Here is a 17,685-nt window from a genome sequence, read left to right as displayed (position 1 = left end):
AACACACAATTCATGTAAACATCTCCTTAAAGTCTGTATCACAACTGCGAATTGTCGACTACCTAGTCAGAATAAAGTAGGTTTAGATCCAGTCCTTTCAAAAAGTAAATATATAGTTTGTAAGATATTTTATATTTTAATTTGATGTAATTTTACATAATCTATGAAGTATCTCGTAAAATATTCAGTCCTCGATAATGTTACCTCGATACTTTATATTATGTATATAAAAAAAAATAAAAGGTATTGAGACAAAATCAATTAGTTTAATGAAAATACATAGTCGTTATTAAGAAAAAATATAATAGTTGTAATTGTTGTGCAAATGAAATATATCGAACTACAATATATAAAAAATAATATAATTATAATAATATTATAATATATTATTGTTATAATAATAATTTATAGTATATAATAATATTATAAATATTATTGTAATAATAATATGCATATAATATATTATTAAATAAAAATTTAAATCTGTTTATTTTAAGAATTGTTTGGATAATGAAGATAAAATCTACTATTTAGCTTAATACATATATATATATATATATATATATATATTATTTAATTTATAAACGCTGAATTTGCGATCAAATGATTTAATTCATATAAATGATAATAATTAATCAAACTAATAGTAATATGAAGCGGTATCAAACACTACGGATTTTATCAAACCGCTATATGCATGCAATTTATTCTTCGTAATTTTAGTTAGAAGAAACTAATGTTATTAGCAGAATATAATAAACTATTAATGACAATTTTAGGAACATCATGTCAAGTCTCATCTTAGATATCTACAAAAACGTTTTCTTGCTAAGAGTAAGAACAGAAAAAAATATTTTATTTCTTGCAAACTTATTTTTAAATATTATTAAGTTTATGATTGTGCTTTTATATTCTTTTAATGCAATTATAATTATTGCTTTTATATTGTAATGTATCGTATTTTCTCGTATAGTTTTTAAAAAGAATTGTCTAAATGTCTGTATTTGATGACTTATCCTAATCCGTTAATCACCAGTATATCTCTCAATCCTATTCGAAGGACCATTGAAAACTAACAACGTTTCGATATGACAATATATGAAATATATAATGTCATATAAATAAATCTACAAGATTATATGTAACAAGAGCTTTTATTTGATCGAAAAAGTCAATACATAATTAAACTTTCAAAAGATATACTTTGGGGTGTTTACATTCAAAATAATTATCCTTAAAAAGCATTCAAAAAATCCAATCACAAAATTATATATTGTTAGAAATTTTATGAACAGATATATTTTTTACTATTTTTTCTGATATTTACACAAAATTATATATATAGCAATAATTTATTAAATTTTATAAAAAACAAAGTACATTATACTATATTTTCTTATATCTTCATTGGATTATTAATTTAAATGTTTTATTTTGCCGGATATTTTAAACTTTTAACGTTGTTTACATTTTGATTACATTTCTCTTTTTACTTACTTTTCTTTATGGACTAGCAGGTACATCTAGAACCTAAATTTAATAACATTTAGCAATATTTTTCTTTTATCCATTTATTACTTTTTACTTTTATTATTACTATTGTTTGTGGAAAATTACGAAAAGATTAATAAATAAATTATAGACGACCGTGAAAATATGAAGAATCGTCGGAATAAAAGAATGCAAAAATTTGTAAGTCAAATTTTTCATACAGAAAATTTTTATTATAATTAAAAAATATAATATGTATATATACAATAAATATGTTGAAAGAATACTTTATGTTTTATCTTCTGTATCACCTTTATTTTTTAAGATAGAATTATCTAATTGTCATTACCAAGCAAATAATATGTTAATATTAATTTTATTTTATTAATCTTATCCAATTATTAAAAAATTATAACATAAAAGATAAATTTAATATTAAACATAAAATTGTACATTTTTGGTGCTCGGCATTTTGGAATTTATAATTACATTTAATTTCATTATTAAAATTTTTATTATTTTCCAAAAAATTAATGTTATAAAGATATACAAATGTTATAAAGATATTAATAATAAACTACTAATTATTATAAACATTAATATAAAACAGTAAAATACTATAATATATTAATATTAGCATTTTACATTAAATGTACAAACTAAATATTAATAATAGGTCAAATATTAATGTTCATATCCTATATATGTATATATCATATATATACATACATACATACATATATATATATGTATATATAGATGTCATAAGTACTCCAGGATTCATTGCTCGTAAAAAGGCCTTATCTCACACCCCGCTAAATATTTGACTTACTATTAATATTTAGTATAGGGAGTGAGATAAGGCCTTTTTACAAGCAATGAATCCTAGTTTGTTTAGTAACACTGTTGTTTATTAAAGAGCGGAACGTTTCGTACATTAATTTATGACATCTTTAGCCGCTGTATTTATAGTAATGTAAATTAATGTACGAAACGTTCCGCTCTCGTATAAATAACAGTGTTACTAACCAAACCAGGATTCATTGTTCATAAAAAGGCCTTATCTCACTCCCCGTTAAATATATGTATAGATTATCATACGAGCTAACATTTACAATTCTTATTAATATTTAGTTTGTACATTTTAGTTGTACGTTACATCTTATATCTTATATTTATATAATATATTAATATTTAATAGAGCGTTATAGATATAATCAATACACAAAAATTATATAAGAAATATATAAAAAATATATAAATCAATTATCAATATATATGTATAAAAAATTATTTTAAATATTCATGTTTTACTATTGGACATATAATAAATAATGGGTGCTTCACTGTTGCAGTTGTGATGTACATAATGCAATTACACCCATATCAATTCAATTAGACAAATTGAGTTTCTTTAAATGAGCTTATTTAAAATTTTACTTGAACAAATTGTTAAAAAAAAACACCTGGTTGTTCACTGTACGCATACGTGTATTTATCTTGGGATAAATAAAATTTTCGTAGTCGGAGTATGGCACATTTTTGAACGCAAAATCAAGTATCTGAAATAATTATTATTTTAATTTTGATTATTTTATTTAACAGAAATTTTGTACAAAAAAGTATAAAAGAAAAGTATAAAATTTACCTCAATAAATAATTGTTTAGTAGTATATGCATTATTAATAAGCACGTTTAATGCCGTTGTCACACTGACTGGACTATAAAAAAATAGTATATGTATAGACATATAATAAAAACATAAATAGCCCTCCTGATTATAAGCAACATATATTTATAATATGAAAATTATTACCTGTTTTTGTAATTTATTTCATAAGACGTCAGTATTTCTTTAAGTACTAGAGTGTTTTTAGCATGTCTCGCAAGAGTAGAAAGAAACATATTAGTAATTAAAATATAAATTTTATCCTTATCTTTCTGTTCAAGCATCTTAGGATAATTTCTTCTCAACATGTCCTGTTTAAATTCTGGTATTACAAACCACAGATATTTAATGATAATGTTAGGATTCTCAGAACAACTAAGATATTCCAACATTTTATAATCGGATTTTTCTTCGTACATACGATATGCCATCAAATATACAGTATACCACATACTTTCGCTTGCTGTCTTTAAACCATTACAATATGTCCATTCTTCCCACCCAGGTGCAATTCTACAACAAACAAAGGATTAATACAAAATAAATGTAAGACTCAATAATTACATCAGACGAAACGGGCTAAATAAGAGCTCAAGCGCTGTAAACCATGTGCAAATATTAATATCTAGTTTTTGATGACATATCGATACTTTACATATTGTACTTTTCATTAATAAATATGCAGAAAAAGAATGATATATAAAAAAATATAAATATATATAATATTATATAAAATGTGTCCACAAACTTTTTCTCTCTTTTGTATAATCTCTGTTCGTACATATGTAAACAATAATAAGAAAAATAGTGGATAAATAATTATAAAAATTATCTTTGTATTTGTATTACTTGAAAAAAATTTTTTTAAAATATTTATTTCATTTGTTATTTTATATTTTATATTTCAATTCTTTCGTTTCTTTTACTTTTTATATTTTTTAATTATTTTCATTGTGCCTACTTTTGTAATCAAATATATTAAGAAATCTAAATAAATTATATACATTCTTATATATATATATATATATATATATATATATATACATATATATTAATATATGTATATACATATATGTACATATTGTGATTATACATATAAATTTCATAATTTTATATAAATTTATTTTACATAATTGTATATAAATAATTTACATACAAAATATAAAACTAATTTTCTCTTATTTCTTCAATATTTACTTCAGTTTGAAAAACCTATGTAAAGATTTTTGTAGCTATTCTTCATTTGTTACTTTTTATTACTTTTTCTGTATATACGTACATATATTATTAAATGAAGTTAACAAAAAACATGTGTGCGGCATATATGTTATAGAGAATAATAATATGTATATACAATATTTATGCACGGTAAAAAACATTTCGTATTTCTGTTGAAATTATCTTGTGTAGAAATTTTTGTGTTAAAATTTTAACATACTCTTATGTTAATATAACATATTGTCGTTATGTTATTTTGACATTTGTCTGTTGAGTTAATATTCACTATTTTTAAGTGTTAAAACAACACATTTAAATGAAAATGTACGAATTTTTGCTTATATTATATTTTTTTGTGTTATTTTTTCACATATTACGTGTGTTATTTAATTACATAATTGTTTTCTGTTAAATTAACATTAAAATTAGAGTGGATAAATTGGGACATGTAAAATGTGTTAAATTTAACACAATTTTTTTTACTGTGTGACTTTTCATTTTGTATAATTTTATATCTATAAGAATATAAAAAATATATGCACATAAATAATTAAAATTAATGATAAACTTACTTGTTTAATGTACTATTTTGTATATACAATTCTAATATATCTTTGGCCATTTCTATGCATTTATCGTTATTGATAATACATCCCCATTTTGTGAGATCCAGTTTTAAATATTTATTAAAATTGCTTTGAACGGGTTTCATTGGATTGTGTATATCCTTGTATCTATATAAAAATGGAGGTATATGATCTTTTTTATATTCCAAAATCTTTTTTATTTTAACTGATACATCCTACAATTTAAAAAAAATATATATTTTTATTTGATCATTAGATTCTATACAAAGTCAAATATAATATGTGTGCAAAAAAATATTTATGTTTACCAAAATTATATATTAAATAATTTTATTCGGTGTTTAAAATATATGCTCTGAATTAATAAATTTATTTATATTTATAACGTAAGAATTCTTTTTCAGCTAATTCCTTTAATACCATTTCTAGTAAATTAAAGTCGCTAATTTCATCAATTTTAACTTTACGCAATTTCAAAATTTGGATATAATATTCTAAATTATAATTCAAAATAAGTAAACATTTGTTTTTTATGCAAAAGTTTATAAAAGAAACATAAGATAAGTAAAAACAAAATTTACAACACATGATTTCATTTAAAATAAAAAAATGTAAAAGTTTATTACAAATAAAAACTGATAGAAAGATTCAATAATCTTTACATTTGTTAGTATAAAAAATATGCCACGTAGACGTCTAATATAATAATAAGATTTTGTCGCTACACTTTATAACTAGTAAAATACCTGGAGTTCTGAAGGAAGATGCTCGTCAAGTGCATTTATCATTGCAAAATAGTTCGACAAGTATTCAAAAACTTTGATCATAGGGTACCATGCTAAATAATTTTTCTCTCTTCTCGGTAAATAACGCACAAGTTCCCAGAATATAGAGGAATTCAATTTTTTTTCCATTACAAGATGAAACGCGTCATCGATTATTTGTGCTCGATTGAGGACATGAATATTAATATAGTCTTCAGAATTTAAATAATGTGCAATTCTTCGCCAATTCTCCGGATCATAATTGACGCGATAATATCCTATTATTCAACAAATAAATTTTATGGATTAATTATTTGAATAAATATAATAAAACATATTTTAAATTATATACATATATTTTATTTTAAGCACGTAAAGTTGTTTTGAAAATTAATACTATATAAGAATACATACGTATATCATATTAAAAAATGGAAATATTTTATCGATATAAGCAATCATAAAAATATTTAGGTCATTAATGAAATTGAAAATAGACTCCAAAAATTAAGCATGTACGTAGAGTTTGAAACATAAATTTAATGGTAATATTTGTAGAATACTTTAAAAGAAAATTATTCTATGTAATATGCAAAATATATATAATTTCAATCATTATAAAAAATATTTTAGAATTCAACTATTTAATAATATAGATGTTTATGATAAAAAATATGAGTATTAAGGAGATGTGTTAAGTCTGTCTGTCCTATCGACAAATATATTTTTATATAGTTAAAGAAAATATGGATTAAATATAATTTTGAAAAATATGTATACTAATAAGAATACTTATGATATTTACCAGTTTGTTGTAGATTGACAATAATCCATTTATTTTTATTTATAATGGGTATTATTAACTCGAGAGTTGACTCCGTTAAACAATGATAAATAGTTGACGATCTTATTTTGAAATCAACCTCCATTTCCGTAGTAAAGGTGATGGGTATAAAAAAGGTTGCTTCATTGAATGTTTGTTCTTTGTCTATTGATACACTCACATAAGCTTCATTATAATGTCGTATTGCATTAACCACAGGACAATGCTTCGCTTGAGTCCAAACATTCATTATTTCTTGTACGTTTAGTTCGTAATTCTTAATTTTTGGATTCTCTATGTAAGTCTGCATAATATTCCATAAATTACCGGGAGTTCTCAAATTGTAAGTCGAACTGGAAATTGAATATTGTATAATTATATGCCACATGCAATATTATTAATTCATATTCTGAAAATATAAAATCATAATTACTGTTTTAACTACAAATATAGTTTGAAGGTATTATTTTAGGTATCAATGTAATATCAACTCTGAAAAAATATTGTTTTTAAAATGACATGAAAAATAAATTAAAAAATTTATTTGTGCTTTGAGAAATTGTCGCTATAAAAAAGTATGATATATATAATAATATTATTTGACGCTGACCAAAGTAAGGACAATTGATTGATACAAAAACAACTGTTTTATTTAATGATTCAATATAGATGCCCAAAAGGTAACTAACCCATTTATATAAAAGGAAATATTTTTACAAATAAAACAAACTTTAATAAACGATTAAGGTTTCTTTCTTCTTTTATTCAACTTTATAATCCCAAGGGAACGCTGCCTCTTTTTGTTTTATCGCTAAACGTAAAGTCGGATTCGACCACACATGAACCTTTTTATTAATTATACAAATTTTTTAAAAATCTTTCCCACAATTAAAATAATAATAACGAACTGTGAATGATATAATGTAATGTAAAAATGATATAATATTTTATGCAAAAAAGAAAGAAGTTAGAAAAAGGCCAAGACGGTGAATCTTTCTATTTTATCGCTAAATGTAAAGTTGAATTCGACCACACATGAACCTTTTTATTGGTTATATAGATTTTTAAAAAATCTTTCCCACAATTAAACTAATAATAACGAACTGCAAATCATATAATTTATTGTAAAAATGATATAATTTTATGCAAAAGTTAGAAAAAGGCTAATACAAAAATGTATTATCTTTTAACTTTTTTTTGTTTTTTACCTGAAATTATTGCGCTTCCCGCATTTGTTAATATTTAATTGTAGAAAAAAAATTTCAATCTGTATAGTCAATAAAGAGAAATATGATCGAATCTAACTTTGCGTTTTATCGATAAATAGACATTTTCTTTAAACAAAATAAAAATCTTAAATTATAAATTATAAATTAATTCCAGCTCAATTTGAATTGAGTTATATTATATACATATAGTCAATCAATAAAATGCCTTTAGCGAAAAATATATTCGCGAAATATTTGGAATATTTTAAAAATAAACATAAAGTATAAACAAAATTAAAATTCCGGATAAATTTTTAAAATAATTTAATAAAAAACTGTTATTAATATTAATCGACGATAATTAATCGACGAAACGCAACATTATCAAATATCTGTAATATAATAAAGTATTATACATATATATTATTGCAATGCGTTTGTCACTTACCCCGAGTTTGCATATACGTCGATGCTATCCCAAAACACACTATTAGGCATTACACTTTTTAACATGCGCCATACAATAGGTCCTATTACAGTAATATAACTTATATAGTTATATATAAATATGTATAATTAAATATACTTTTAAAAATTAAATATACGTACATACGTATATTAAAAAATATATTAAAAATTGTATACATAATTAAAATATATACGTATACTTAAATATATAACTTTAAAATATAATGTAAGGGAAGAATAAAGATGAAAAGACACTTCATCTCTTAACCTTGACCTTGACGTATGTTGTTAAGGGGTTATACCTACCTGCAAGGTCTGAAAAACACGTATTTTTGGGAATTTTTTTTTTAAATATTTGAAGTGCTTTGGAAAGGAACATTTATGTTTTCAAATATATATATTTCAAAGATTATTTAGTATTTTTTTTATTGCAAAATGTTGATAAATAAAAATAAAGATATGCTTAATCTTCCAGAAGCAGTTTTTTGAAAAGCGTTTTGCGGTGACCACTCTAACTTTGAACTGGTTTACCAGAAATCAAAAAACCCGAGAAATTTAGTTAATATATAAGATTATCTAGTGCCCGATCGTTCATTTTTTTGAAAAATTAATTTGCGACAAAATGGCGGCTGTTCAAATTTGAAGGTATGATTTTGCTACCAAAAATTCGCTCGTTTTTTTATTATTAAAAAAAAAATACGCAACGAAAAAACAAAAGCCACGATCGGGCACTAGATTTTTTAGTATTAAAGATGTCTACCAAATTTTATTTTAATCGATGCAGCGGTTTTCGAGATATTTTGGTCACCGATTTTAAAAATGCTGTTTTGAGAAAAACGCATTTGAAGTTTCAAATTAAGTTCACAACCAAATAATATATTTATATATATATTTATATATATATTTATATATATTTATATATATTATTTATTTATATATATTTTGGCTTTGTATAGAGACCGCTTTTGTCCGCGTCGCAGCTGCCGTTCGATACCTGAGACCCGTTTCTGTACCCTGCTTCTAAACAGCAGGATACGTTCACACCAGTATACCTTTAAACTCACATAACTTCGTTAATTTTTGTCGAATCGACTTGAAATTTGCAGGGAATATTTTTGAAAGTATGTACTTTAAGAAAATATCAAAATCCAAAAATCGATTTTTTTGAAGTTTGCAGGTAGGTATAACCCCTTAAGAGGATGATGACCGTCAACAACATTTAAAATAGCTATAAACATAAATATGAAAATAATGTAATATTTATGCTTAATTATGTTTAAAGTGTAAAGTTAAACACATATGCATATTGTCAATTTTATTTATTAATAATTTTTTAATGGATAATGACCAACAGCTAAAATCTTTTGAAAATTCAGGGTCATCATATGCCAATGTCAAGATTATTGGAAGGGTTTTGTCTAATCATTTTACTTTTACTAAATTTTTTTACAGCTTAATTAAAATAAAAAAAATAAACAAAATTAAAATTACTTATTATTTTCTTAGATATTCATAATTATTAATTTTACTAATATCTAATTATATTATTTACAAATATTTACATAAAGTTATATTTTTTAAAATACTACATTTATATAAAATAAAAAAATTATATAATTAAATAAATTATATAAATTATAAAATAACTATTAATTTTTTTCATATAAAAATTATATAATAAAATTATACATATAAGTATATAAAAATTATATAAAAACACATACGTACCTATAATACGTTGACGAATAGAAAGTGAATTAATTTTAAATTTATGTGCATCATTTATAGAATTTTCATAAATATCAGTAGGAAAATTTACGTCCATATAACGATATTCATGCTGATCTTGAATTGTGAACAATTCCAGCATTCGAGATCTTGGAAAACACTACAAACAAAAAAATAAACTTTTATTATGGATACTTGTTTTATAATATGCACTAATATTTGCAACTATTCATTATTTCTAAAGAAAGATCTTCAATTTTTATATAATCTAATATTATGTAATTTTATAATAATTATAAATTTACACGTGATGTATAAACATATTTGAAATATAAAAATGTTATTCTAATTATTGAAGAAGTAAACTTGCAAGGTATTTGTAAATTATAATTTAATATAAAATGTAAATATATACTTGTTATTTGCTCCATATAATGTCTCTTATTAAATTATTAAAATACTGAAAGAAATTTATAAAAATTAAATCTTTTATTTATAAATTTCAAGTAAAAATATTAATTGTTTGGTACTTCTTCTATACTGAACAAATAGAAGAAAGACAATTTCAAATCTTGTCATGTTAACACAATATCAAAAGAAAATATCTTGTAAATATAGTAATTAAGAAATGTGTCGACCAACTGGCAATTTATTAATCTGCTTACAAAATTCAACCCTCGCTTTAAGTCCTTTTCAAGTAATGTCAAGTTCTTAGTTATTATAATAGAATAATCGTCCGCGTAAAGTGAAGCATTATGAGCAAATGCGGACGTTTATTCTATTATAATAACTAAAAACTACATTACTTGAAAAGGACTTAAAGAAGGGTTGAAACGTTGTAAGAAGATTAATAAATTGCCAGTTGGTTGACACATATTTCTCAATTATTACTATTTATTACTGGCAGCAAAAAGATGTTCCTTTAATTTTATAAATATAGCTTTACAAATCTATAAAAATAATAATTTATAATAAATTTATAATATTAATATAATAACCTTTTCAACTATATGTCCTTCGACGAACTTAATGAAGCCCTCATTTAACAACCAGTAATTATGCCAAGGATAGAAGAAACCATCGAACCATTGATATATTACATCATGAGCTATTAAGCGCTTTACCGTACCTTTATAGGCAGGATATAATTCTTCATCGTAGGTAATATATGCTTCACTGAAAATTGTTATAACAGGATTATGTCGATACTTTTCGTTATATATAAGCATTCTTAATTTGCATTAAAATCAGGGATATGCATTAAAATTTTTGAAATAGATGCATTTAAAATGGGTCAATATAAAATGTAAAATGCGTGTTTTGTATTTGAAATACAAAAATACAGGTTTAAAAAACTATTTTACATTTACATTTAAATAAATTATAATATTCATTTTTATTTCAAATTCAGGTTTTTTTTGCAAAAAAGTAAAAATAATTCGAGATATGTAATAATATGTATGTAAAACAAAATATGTATATAAAACAAATAAAATGTTATCAAAGTACTCATTAAGTAAATGCAAATAATATACATTTTTTTGCAATTCCATGTAATCTTATGTCATTTTTATGTTTTGTTCATACTATATATATATATATATATATATATATATATATATATAAAATGCAAAATGCAAAATGCAATATGTTTTCAGGTACCCATTTAAAATAGGAAATGGAAAATAGGTATATTTTAAATGAGTTTTTAAAATAATAATAGTTTTTTCAAATATTTACCTATATATAAATTCTTATTTTTTGTTATATATTTCTTACAGTTAATATTTATATTAAATTCTTTTTTTTTATTAAATTTTATAAATTTTATAAACTTTCTTATAAGTTTTCTTTATAAATTTTCTTTGCACGTCAAGTGCAATTGTATTGTAATTAAATTTATTAACTTAAGTAAACATCGCGAAATTTATTATACACATCAGTTACAAATATTCCATAAGGATCTCAACAAAAATCGCGAACGTTTTGAACCCCTCTTAAAGCCATCTTCAGCTCTACAATTTAACAATTATCCAGACGTAAGAAGAAGAAAGTGAAAAGTTATTTCCCCGTAGTAAACATTGTCTCAATTAACATATCAATAAAGAAATCGTCGGTCCGATAGAGTGGTAAGGTCAAAATTCTAATTGTCGTCATCATAACGTCCAAAAATTATATCCCTCCAAGGTTGATAAACCAGGAAGAGAATAATCAAGGACACCACGATGAGATCACTCAATAAAGCCATACTGTAAAAATCTAAAGATACAAATTATAACTGTAGTTATTTAAAAATTAATACGGAGATAAACTATTTTTGTTACTTATTCATTTTTATTTCAAATTCATTTTTTTTCGCAAAAAATTAAAAACAATTTGAGATATGTAATGATATGTATGTAAATTAAAATATGTATATAAAACAATTAAAATGTTATCAAAGGACTCATTAAGTAAATGTAAATAATATACATCCTTTGGAATTCCATGTAACTTTATGTAATTTTCACTTTTTGTTTATATAAAATATATATTGTATATATATATATATACATATATATATGTTCAGTTTAAATAAAGTTTATATTATAAAAGTTCAAAGAGTTTATAGAAGAAAGTTTATAAAGAAAAGTCATGGATAAATGTTCATAAAATTTATATAATTTAATAAAAAATTAAAAATTTTAATATAAATAATAACTGTTAGAAATAAATAATAAAAAATAAAAATTTATATATATAGGTAAATATTTGAAAAAACTATTATTATTTTAAAAACTCATTTAAAATATATCTATTTTCTATTTCCTATTTTAGATGGGTATTTGAAAACATTTTGCATTTTGCATTTTTAAATTACCAGCATCCAACTAATTTGCATTTTCTACTTTTAATGGATTTAGACATCCATTTTACACATTGCTAGTTAAACCTGTATATTGCAGTACACATATAATGGTGCAAGATAATTTCAAATATTTTCACGATTTAAGATTATTAATTCTACCTAGCAAAAAAATAATACTATATAATAATCAATATTATAGTAACGAGCATATATCTTATTTTTGCCATAATTTTTCTTTGATGTGGCAAAATAAATCTCTATATCATTAAATTTCTCTGTAATTTCTAACAATAACCGTATAAAACACCTTAAATTTTTTTTTAATTTAAAAGGCTGAAAATAAAATCAATTTTAATACATTATAATTACACTTAAATCTTAAATGTATGTATTACTTGCAAAGTAGCAATCCCCAAGTCTGCATGCTATGGCCCTTGAGATTTGGAATAACAACATAATCCACTTTAACGCCTGTCCTCAAACTCCCCCAACTGTCTTCTAAACATCTAGTTATATTTCCGAGAACATCTTGTGCAAATTTCGTATGGGGTACCATATGCGACCTGCTCCACGTATTGATCATTATTTTCGAATAAGCAAATTCATAAGAATCAAAGCTGATAGGATCTGAAGGTGTCATATCAGACGTCATCAAAATTATAGCTACTTTGTAAATATGTGTATAAGGACATGTGTGAAAATGCGTAAGCATCACGTCATTAGATACAGATTGATTTCTTATTGGCATGTTCGATAAAACTTGGTATCGTCTATCATGTTTTACTGAAATGTTAAGGGAGACGAAATCAGACGTGTTAAAACATGGAAATAATGGTCGTTCTTTTGTCGGCTGGAACAATGTGGCGATAAATCTAAAACATTTTAATAAAAAATCTTTAAAAATTATTATTGGCACATGAATACACTATATTGAAATATGACATTTAAAGTTTACAGTGTTATATCTGGCAAGCCAATGATTTTATTAAAAAATAGGTTATATAAGAGTTAAATGGCTTTAAAAAAATGTAAGATAGTAGCAAAGATAGTCGTTTGACTGGACACATAAAGGTCACCTTTACTTTATTAAATAGAAACTACTATTTTTAGTTGCATATTCTTCTAGCTCATTTTAAGAGCTTTCCAAAACATTATAATAAAATATTTTTCTCTCAAATACTTTTTGAGTCATAAAATTTGAAGTTAACAATTTTTTAACATAAAATGTAAAATATCTTATAAAATTTTCGGTTTTCGGTAATATCTTCTATCTTAATATTTTTATGCACGGAATAATTAGATCAATCGATGCAAACAAAACAGATAATTGTGTAATGTGGAACACCCTGTATATACATGTGTATAATAGTTAATTTTTTAATATACTTTATAATGTACTCACTTTTTATTTTCCTCTTCGCCTGTGTATAAAGTTTGTGAAAGTTCTTCCGTGTCAGTGTTTGTAAAATTAACATATAGAATATAAAATCCGCATTTCAAACTATTATCAAAAAATTCTTCGGCAAAATTAAGAACGACCTTATTCTTATGATGGCTATATGAACGTTTTGGTACATAGGTTTCTCCATTCTTAGATTTTAAATTAACTTGTGTCACATTTATATTTTCTGACGTAAGTAAAGTTATGTATTGTGTAGGACAACTAATATAAGCATAAATATTGACTTCTCCATGAGACACGTAACCCGGCTTCAGTGATAGCTTCAAATCATAATGCAACGATGTCGTAACGTTCAACAAAATTAAATCAATCATACTATGCTCCAAACTTCTTGCATTTTTATTGATAGAATAAGCCATTGTCATCACAAGAATGTATAATAAAATATTTAATGACACTTTTAGGAACATTGTGCCAAGTCTCGTTTCAAGTATCTGCAAAAATATTTTCTTAAACAGAGTAAATAAAATGTAAAACAGAAGCAGAGAACCGTTTGTATACTATATGATGTAAAATAAAAAGGTAAAATAAAAAATATAATGTATAAATATATGATGTTAAATAATAAAATATAATGTAATAAATGCAATATTGGCGATTTTAATAAAAATAGAAAAATATTTTTTCATAAACTAGTGTATATTTTTTTAGCCATTGTCATTACAAGAATGTATAATAAAATATTTAATGACACTTTTAGGAACATTGTGCCAAGTCTCGTTTCAAATATCTGCAAAAATATTTCCTTAATAAGAGTAAATGAAGCAAAAAACAAAAGCAGAGAACAATTTGTATACTATATAATATAAATTAATAAAATATAATAAAAAATATAATGTAAAAATGTAATGTATAAATATATGATGTTAAATAATAATTAAATATAATGTAATAAATGCAATATTAGCGATTTTAATGAAAAGAGGAAATTATTGTTTCATAAACTATTGTATATTTTTCTATTACACACAATATATGATAAAAATAAACGCAAAGTGAATATTGTGCGTGTCTAATTATTTATTTTGAGAAAAGAATGTATCCAAAAATATACGCAATATCTTCGGCGTCTACTTTTTAATGATTTAAGAAAGGTAAATCACGTAACTTTATTGTTTTTTAATTCATATCTGTTCACAAAATTATCGAGAACTTTATTGGTGATATTAACTCTTTTTCAACTTTCTATAATTATCATCAAAAAACATGTTTTCAATGCACATACAAACAGATATTAGTTAATTATTTTAGGATTCGATAATTATCTGATTCGCAAACGCGAGTGTGTACTTTGTAATTAATACATCGAAAAATTAAGATAGAAAGGGGGAAAATATATATATATATATATATATATATATATATTCTATTTAGCTAAACATTATTTGATCAACTTCATGATGAATGCATATGCTATACTTATATTTTTATAAAATTAAATATTTAAAATTTGGTATGACTGTATAGCAGTTTTCGTTAAAGTTCCTTTTATTTTTATTTGATGGAATGCTTAATTAATTTTGTCTGTATTTTAAAACAACAATCAATTATGTTACATATATTTAATTTAAGAACACAAAAGTAATATTGAAAATATGAAACATACGTTAAAATTATAATTAATAAAAGTAGCTGATAAATGTAACTGATAAATAAAATACAAAGACAAGAAAAAGAGTAGTATAAATCCGGAAATTCGTTAATTTTGATACAACTCCATCTTTATAAAATTGAAATATTTAATAGCTTTACATTCTAATTTTTTCAAAATTGAAAGAAAAGATGGATTTTATAAGTTTTGCAGTTTATAAATAATGTGTAATTATAGTATATATATCAACTTTTTTCTGGTTTTTGGATATCCAACCACTTTCCGGGCGATTAATCACAATTTTAGAACAATTTATAAAATAAGTTTATTTGAGAGATTTATCATAATGCTTTAATAAATTTTTGAATTCTAAAATATTGAAATATTAAGCATACAATATGTATAAATTAATTTCTTTAATAACTGAGACTTTATTTGTTAGAATTTAACAAGCTTGATACAAATATATTGTTATCTCCGAATTTATATGTCATTTGTAAGTTATGTACGTATACTCAAGGGAAACAAATAATAAACATGTTGATATTAAGCTTATTTCAAATTTTGTCGATGTATATTTCATCAGCAAATCAAAATGTAATGCAAATTTTTCACTTTCACTAATTATTATAAAATATTTTTCTAAAAAAGTAAATTGATATTTATTGCGTTTATATATATATTTTTAATGCAAATTTAATTTTACATATAAGAAAATATTGCTTCCAGATATTTTTTCGAGAAGGAATGTATCATACAAAGTTTAATCTGTTTTTAATTTTCTGTTCTTTCATAACGTATTAAAATTTTAAATAATCAAAAAATGTTACAATTTACATCTAAATGTTTTCATGTTATATGCGATGTTTAAAAAAAAAAAAATAATAATCGAAATGAAAAAGAAAACCATTATAATTTTTACTTAAACATTGAATACAATATTATTTATACAAATAAAGAACTCTAACATATAGTGAGCGTTTCATTTATTTTCATACGATATATTTAAAAGATAAATCTATCTAAATGTTTTATATTTTGATTTACTTTGGTCTATCTGTTTCTTAAATGTATGCTTTATTAAAAATTTAATTTAACAAATTGGAAAATATTTATTATAAATATAAATTCGCGAAGAATGCATCAAACAAGGTCTAATCTATCGTTTAACATTTTAATAATTTTTAATTTATTATGTAATAATATAATAAAAATTTATAAAGGCTATTATAATTTACGTATAAATATTTTTATATGTTATCTGCAAAATGCAAAAAAATTAAGATAATTGAAATACATAAAAAGACATATTTAAATGTTTACTTTAACAATAAATAAAATATCTCCTATAAATTGAGAAATATGAAATTACGAAAAATTAATTATTTCTACATGGTTATATTTAACAGAAATATTTGAATTTTTGTATTTTACTTACTGATGTATCTGTTTGTAGAATCACGATCCAAATCACTTTTGAAGGAGTATCGCTTATTTTGTGATGTTACCTCTTGAAAGGGCAGACGAGAACTGACGACGTTTGCGGGACGATAACACATGAAATTCATAAATCTCATATGAATATAGCATTCCGAGATTATAGTAACAATTTGTCTCATTTGTTTGACTAGATTGACAAATATCAATACATTATTAAAAAACGTTTTCGTAAAAAATTTTTTATCTATTACATATAAAATAATTTTAAAGAAGTTTTATTAGGACATTGTATGTTATATGCAAATAGAAATATAACTTTTATTCTTGTCTGATCTTTATTTAGAACTATTTCTTTTCTTGTCGCAACTTATTAGACGATGTATAAAAT

At 22.9% G+C, this 17,685-nt stretch overlaps 1 protein-coding gene across 1 annotated transcript; it reads right to left on the bottom strand.

The window, feature by feature from the left end:
• Nucleotides 1-2,067: 2,067 nt before the first annotated feature.
• LOC114934059 (aminopeptidase N-like) lies at nt 2,068-17,361 on the bottom strand. Its single transcript, XM_029306679.2, has 12 exons — nt 17,296-17,361; nt 14,207-14,715; nt 13,200-13,676; nt 10,955-11,132; nt 9,957-10,116; nt 8,209-8,290; nt 6,535-6,905; nt 5,712-6,007; nt 4,951-5,180; nt 3,308-3,673; nt 3,140-3,212; nt 2,068-3,053 (listed from the first exon to the last, which is right to left on the bottom strand). The coding sequence occupies exons 2-12, from the start codon at nt 14,674-14,676 to the stop codon at nt 2,928-2,930; spliced, it is 2,829 nt and encodes a 942-aa protein (XP_029162512.2). The 5' UTR covers nt 14,677-14,715; nt 17,296-17,361; the 3' UTR covers nt 2,068-2,927.
• Between the last annotated feature and the right edge of the window lie 324 nt (nt 17,362-17,685).

This window comes from Nylanderia fulva, unplaced genomic scaffold, assembly GCF_048542155.1.
Source record: "Nylanderia fulva isolate GAGA-0341 unplaced genomic scaffold, ASM4854215v1 Scaffold68, whole genome shotgun sequence".
Lineage (NCBI taxonomy): Eukaryota > Metazoa > Arthropoda > Insecta > Hymenoptera > Formicidae > Nylanderia > Nylanderia fulva.
The sequence above is the reverse complement of the archived record's forward strand: the minus strand, read 5'-3'. Positions and strand labels throughout refer to the sequence as shown.

Coding starts and splice junctions, on each gene's coding strand:
- LOC114934059 (XM_029306679.2), bottom strand. CDS start 14,676: ATGTTCCTAAAAGTGTCATTAAATATTTTATTATACATTCTTGTGATG. Junction 6,008..6,534: donor TGTCAATCTACAACAAACTG/GTAAATATCATA, acceptor GTTGAATAATAG/GATATTATCGCGTCAATTAT. Junction 3,054..3,139: donor CTAAACAATTATTTATTGAG/GTAAATTTTATA, acceptor TAATTATTTCAG/ATACTTGATTTTGCGTTCAA.